Source organism: Solenopsis invicta, chromosome 2, assembly GCF_016802725.1.
Source record: "Solenopsis invicta isolate M01_SB chromosome 2, UNIL_Sinv_3.0, whole genome shotgun sequence".
NCBI lineage: Eukaryota > Metazoa > Arthropoda > Insecta > Hymenoptera > Formicidae > Solenopsis > Solenopsis invicta.
Window position 1 is genome coordinate 20,991,553 of NC_052665.1, and position 6,399 is coordinate 20,997,951.

Below are 6,399 nucleotides of genomic sequence, written 5' to 3' on the forward strand. Positions count from 1 at the left end.
ATTGAACTGAAGGTAATTTTATTTTTAAATCTTCTTTAATTTTAATTACTTTAGATAACGTTGACTTTAAAAACCGGTTGACTTTGAGTTGAACCGTTCAACTTGTCCGTTAGCCCACAGTGATGCTATTGCAGTTTTTACATGTTTGATTTCTCTTTCTTTTAGAAATTCTGAAAAATTACCTGATGTATAAGTTGTTCCCTTATCGCTAATAATTTTATACGGATTTTCAAAAATATCAAATAGATACTTTAAGTTATTTGTTATTTTATCTGTTCTTGTAGGCTTAACCGGGTACGACCAAACGAATTTAGTAAATGCGTCTATTATTACTAGGATATATTTATAGTTATCTTCTGTTTTGTTTAACGGTCCGAAAAGGTCTATGTGTAACGTTTTGAATGGAAATTTATGTTTTTCTATTATTTCCATTTCTCCTTCTATTTTTTCTGCGATTAATAAATAAGAGAAGCATTTCACACACTTATCTAAATACTGTTTAACTTACAATTTTAAATTTGGGGACTAATAGTGACTTAGGATCCCGTGTACTGTTTTATTGTATCCGACGTAGCCTATTTCATCATGATTTAATCTCATAATACTATTTATCATACTTTCAGGTATCACAAATAATTCCTTATCACGATTTCGTCTGAATAATAGTCCGTTTTTGAGCGAGAACTTTTTACTTTCTTTGAGTTCAATTTTTTCTGCAATTTTTTTTAGCTTCAAATCCGACTATTGTTTAAACATTAATTCGTCTTTCGCTGTGATCGCGTTTATTGTTACAACGTTCCAACTCGGGCAGTCTACGTGTGCCATCTATCTACAGGGCGGTGCGCAAGCTCAAAATTGTAATTCTGTAGGGCTAGTGACCAACGAGCGATTCGTGGGTTTATGTTTATTTTTTTCATTGCCAACGCGAGGAAATTGCATTCTTTTATGACTTTAAACCGGATTCCTGGAAGATATATATGTATATAAAAACGTTCTACCGCCTTTACAATGGCTAGAGCTGTGGTACTTTCTTTCCTTATTAGTCATTGCTCGATTGTAGTACGTGATTGGGCTCATAACGCCGCACGACTACTTTTGCAATAGGATTGCACCGAAGCCCTGAATACTCCCATCCTTGTAGAGTTTAGTCTCAGCCGCCGCGTTATAAATTTTCAAAATTAGTGGAGAAATGAGTTCTCTTTATAAAATATTAAATAATTTTATACAATTATCGTCAAACTTGAAGGTGACTCCTTTTTTCACTAATGAAGCGATGCTACTTTTAAAGAATAATTCTGAATAAATTTACGGAAGTAGCCTGTAAGGCCTCAAAATCCACGAACTTGTCTCGCGGTCTTAAGATACCGAAAATCTAAGATAGCCTGTACATGCCTTTTACTCATTAAGATGTCCTCACCAGATATCGAGTATCCCAAATATTCAATTTTGTTCATTAAGTCTTAAACGCACCGATTCTGTAAAATACGGAATCACATTTTTGGGTCTGGGAAACTTTTTCAACTTTGAAAAGCTATAACTTTGATTACAATCAATATTTTTCTACGATTTTTTTTTTAAAACAAAAGTTCAAAATCTCAGAAGTGTGACTGCACAATCGGCATTGCCAAAAAACAATTTATTGTAAAGTTATAAAAGAAAAACCATTAAGCAAAAATGAGAAATTAGTAAAAAATTCACTTTTCCTTCAAAAAATCATATCTTCGCAACAAAAAACATTTAAGGACTTTCAAATACGGCGTTTTAAAGCTAAAGATTCACTTTTAAAATCAAATTTTGCAAAACTATTTCTTTTAAAAAATATAATTATGTAACATGGAGAATATGAGTATTTATCATACTTTCTTGGGTATTTTTGGGTATCTAAAAATCTACTTAAAAAAAAAATCATATTTTTGCAACAAAAAACTTTGAAGAACTTTACAATACAGCGTATTAAAGCTAAAAATTCATACTTTAAAAAAAAATTATATTATTGTCATTTCTATTAAAAAATGTACTTATGTAACAAGGCAAATATGAGGTATTTTTGATTAAATCGTGTCTAAAAGTGAAAATTAATGTGTTTCATGATATATTTTGGAACAACTTCTTTTTCTACAGCATTTTATAGTATTCCAACTTTAGACAGAGTATATGCAAGTAACATCCGCAAACCGACCTGTTCGAACATATTTTGTCCAGCTTTTTTATGTAAAATACTTACAAAAAAAGTTTCACTTACACACTATATGGGTCGCAATGACCCTAACAAAATTTTGCTGCCGTGCCGTTCAAATTCTAGTTGACCAAAAAGTTGATCAACCATATCAATCGAAAAAGGAGATTTTAAACTTTTTTACGTCTTGATCCAAACCTCCTATCTCATTCCGTCTTCACATAGCAAGCGTTCAAAATTTCATATGGGGTCTCTCAGACCCACTTACGTGTTTAAGGGTTAAAAACAGGCACTTTGAATAGTTTAATTATAGTTGGTATTTTTTTAAGATTATAAGTACCTCGGCAATCACTCTCAAGTTTTCCTCTAACGTTTTAGTAGTAAACAAAATATCGTCCGTGTACAATATACACGTGTACTTTACTCGCTCTAATCAATGGCTCGACAATTTAAAGAACTCTCTTCTGGAACTCAGCAGGCGCTTCCGAGTATCTAAACGGCATTTTAATAAACTTGTACTGGCTCATCGGCGTCGCAAAGACAACGTATTTTGTGTCGTTCGGTGTACACCAATCTGGTGAAAGCCATCTAGAAGATCAAACTTCGAGAAGAATCCATCCTGTAAAGACGATCGATCTGATCTTCGATTATAAGAAATGGGTATTTCTGTGGACAAATTCTTTGATTAAGAGGCCGCAAGTCAATGCACATTCGCTTTTTTCCATTGCGCTTTGACACTAACATCACCAGCGCATAATAAGGTGAAATATTGGATTTAATTATACTACGAACCAATAAGTCTTTAACAATCTTTTCCAGTTCGAGCTTTTCCGCGATTGTCATTTGCCTAGGGACCTAACGATAAAAAAAATGATGCTTCAAATAGATTTTAATGTTATAATCATCTTTGATAGGTTTGATAGGACTCTCGTCTACTCTATAAAATACGTCTAATAATTTCTTTTTGTTAAGCGGGTTTAACTCGGGATCAGAGTTTTCAAGAATAACGTCGTTTCTATTTTTCTTTTCTAAAACATTAATAGAAAAAATAAAGTTTATCTCTTTATTAGGCGGAAGGTACTAAAACTCAAAGTTTCCATTTTAATAACTCAAACGCATTTTTGAATTATCAAGAAAGTCTTTTTCCAACAATATGTCAAACGCATGGTTGTATCTTTAATGATTAATAATGTTACATCAAAGTAATGACCTTGCAACTTTTCAAAACATAGCTGTTCATAAATTATACCTGAAGTTGTTATTTCTAAATTGTTAACCGCTTTCAATTTCAAATTATCGCTCACTTGCAACCACTCATTGTTTTGAAAAAATTTTAAATATATAGATTTTCTAATTAAGCTTACCGAGCTTCTGGTGTCGATTAACGCAAAAAATGACTGATCCTTATTTTCGAGTGTCCGTACTTTCATAAATAGTGATCTTTTTTTGATGACGTATACGCTGCTACTGGTTAGTTTATCCGATAACGTAGGTTGTTCTGCCCCCGATGAACTCGGCTGATCCAGATGGTTGACTCTAGTGCTGTTTCCGTCCTTCCTGTCGGGTACCTGAACGCTCCGTGACCTTTCTGTCCACATTTGCTGCATGTCTAGTCCTTAGATCAGCAATTCTGTATCGTATGCCTTTTTGCATAGCATCCAGTGCAATTAGGCACAGTTTGATTATTACGCCTCCAACCAGGTCGCGTTTCTCTATTTTCTGAGCGATGGAAAGGTACGCCATTCTCCGCTTTCGGCTGATGAATCTCGGCACCGTCTCCGTTTGCATATCAATGACAAATCTCCGTAAGGCCAGATTTTTCACTCCGTCAGTGAGCATTTCAATTTTTTCTCTCTCAGAAAGTTGCAAGAATTGCATTAAATTTAATTTATCCACTGCGTAATTGAGGAATTTTTCTGCATTTGTTTTCCACGTGCGACTATTCATTCTCGCAATAATCATTGATATTGACTCCCTTCTTACAAAGTATGCTCTCACCTTGGATTCAAAATCAAGCCATGTGACAATGGTTTCTGATTTTTGATGATTATACCAATACTGCGCTTGTGCCTCCAATTGATTTATGGCAGCAGTTACTAGAGTTTCTTCTGAGACTCTACGTTTTTGAGTGATGCTATTGCATCTGTCAATCCAGCGTTCCACACTTTTATCTTCTTTACTAGAAAATTTTGCGATTAGCTTTGAAGCAAATTTTATTTGCCCCCAGTTTTGTGATGAAAATGCTTGCAAATTCGTGCTCTCACTCATCATGGTACGCAACAACGGTTTATCCAATCGTGGTACCTGGAATGGTCTCGGGTGCTCCGTTCTTAACAATTTGTGCCACGGCTTGGGCTATCACATTCAGGTCGAATGCATTAGGCGCTCCCGCATTTGCCGCTTCTGCCATATGAATGGGAGGAAAAACCGCTTCAGAGTTTGTGTCATCCCTTGACACTGAATTGACGTCCCCTGCATTTCGATCTTCGACTAAGTTGGGCCCGGCCACTATTAATTGCTTTGGCCATCCATGGGCATCGTAATAATCTGATATTCGATCCTTAATTGCTGCCCGCGTTTCGCGCAAGTCTAATTCAAGTTGTCTGGCGACGTCCTTTAATCCTTTGATGGTTATCTAATAAGGCGCGGCCAGACATTTTTCTTTTCAATTTTTGAACACAAATCCGCTCGACTTAAAAATCCGTTGACAAATCTGGGTTCTCCGAGCCCCCGTATCAAACAACTCAAACGATTCTCGGTTGATAAACCTCGAGATTTACTCCGCGCTCTTAAACACCACCGTTACCATTTGAATTAAGTCGGGAAAGAAAATGGTGGTTCTACTCCGACTTTGTCACATCCTGCTTGCTTTAAACTGCCACAAGAATGTCCGCGCCTCGCAAAGATTCTTTGCACATCTCTCACTTTGCAGGTCCCTCTTTTTTTCTGTGACGGTTGCGACCAGGGCTTCCAAGTCCAAGACGGTAGTCAGGCGGCAATCAGGTGGTGGAGATGAAAGCCATGGCTCACGCCGTTCGCGCTCGGCGTTCCGGCTAGTCTCGATTAATCGACTCGCTCAGCGAGTCTCGCTGTCGATAGGCGGGTAACCGCATTTTACTACATTAAAATATTTCATATGAGAAATATTTTAATGTAGTAAAATGCGGTTACTCACTCACCTATCGACACAAAAAATTTAATATCTATAAAATAAAATAAATATATTTAAGGAAGCAAATATATTAAATATATCAATTAATTAAATATATTAATAAAGCTAATATATTAAATAAATATCATTTTTAATATTAAATATAAGTTTAATAAGTAAACATAATGTAATGATATTTATATAATTTATGATATAAAATAAATAAATATAATAAAATAGACTAGGTAAAAAATTGTTTATGCAAGAACATATAATAATATAGAAAAATACATCTTACGTATAAAAGGATATAAATAAATGTAAAAAAAATATATATATATATATATTTACAATACAATAGTTTTCCACATCACCCATGAGGTACTATTGAAGATGCGTTTTTTTTTAAGTGGCGCACTCACCGTTACGCGGGAGTGTGTCGTGAGGTGCCTGCTGAGCTCAGCTAATACAACACACAAGTTTTTCTCCCCTCTCACTCTCTTTCTTTCTTTCTCTCTCTCTCTCTCTCTCTCTGTGTGCCAGGAAATTCTTTGTACAGTCGAAGAATTGAACAAAGAACGTCACGAAATCTACAAAAATATTTACATCTCGAGTTTTTAGAAACAGTAGTACTTTTTTTGTCACAGAGAGAGAGGGGCGGGGGGGGGGAGCGAGCGCGCGCGCACGTGCTTGCATAGACAAGTTTGGACATACATTTACTTACGTATTATTCTGTACAGCAATCAATTAATTGTCTCCACGATGAGACAGACTAAAGTTTCCTTGATCCTCTCGTAAATTATCACGTTAGTATCATAATACATAATTTATTCACTTGATCGCTAAAACTTGAGTAACTAATTAACGATCACTTCGAGTAACGATCACTGCAAATAATTATTAGTCATTCGGCGTGCGAAAATATGTAGCTTGATAAAACTCGTGTTTACGCGCGACGAACAGACAACACGTGTTTACTCGACAACATGAAAGAGTCGACTGATTTTATGGGTTACGTTATGATCGAATATGAATGCGTGATTGGTCGAACAAAAGTTAGAACGCGGCAATT

At 35.4% G+C, this 6,399-nt stretch overlaps 1 protein-coding gene across 2 annotated transcripts in view; it reads right to left on the bottom strand.

Annotated features, from left to right (window-relative positions):
- LOC113004950 overlaps window positions 1–5,384 on the bottom strand; it is a 418,572-nt gene extending 413,188 nt beyond the window's left edge. The window contains exons 1-2 of one of the 2 annotated variants that reach the window (XM_026139672.2): window positions 3,541–5,384; window positions 2,354–2,795 (exon numbers count right to left, since the gene is read on the bottom strand). In XM_026139672.2, coding sequence (XP_025995457.1) covers window positions 2,700–2,795; window positions 3,541–3,783 — 339 coding nt within the window. In that variant the 5' untranslated portion in view covers window positions 3,784–5,384 and the 3' untranslated portion in view covers window positions 2,354–2,699. Of the gene's footprint in view, window positions 1–2,353; window positions 2,796–3,540 lie in introns of those variants that run through there. The other variant, XR_005576720.1, reaches the window with a different exon arrangement.
- Between the last annotated feature and the right edge of the window lie 1,015 nt (window positions 5,385–6,399).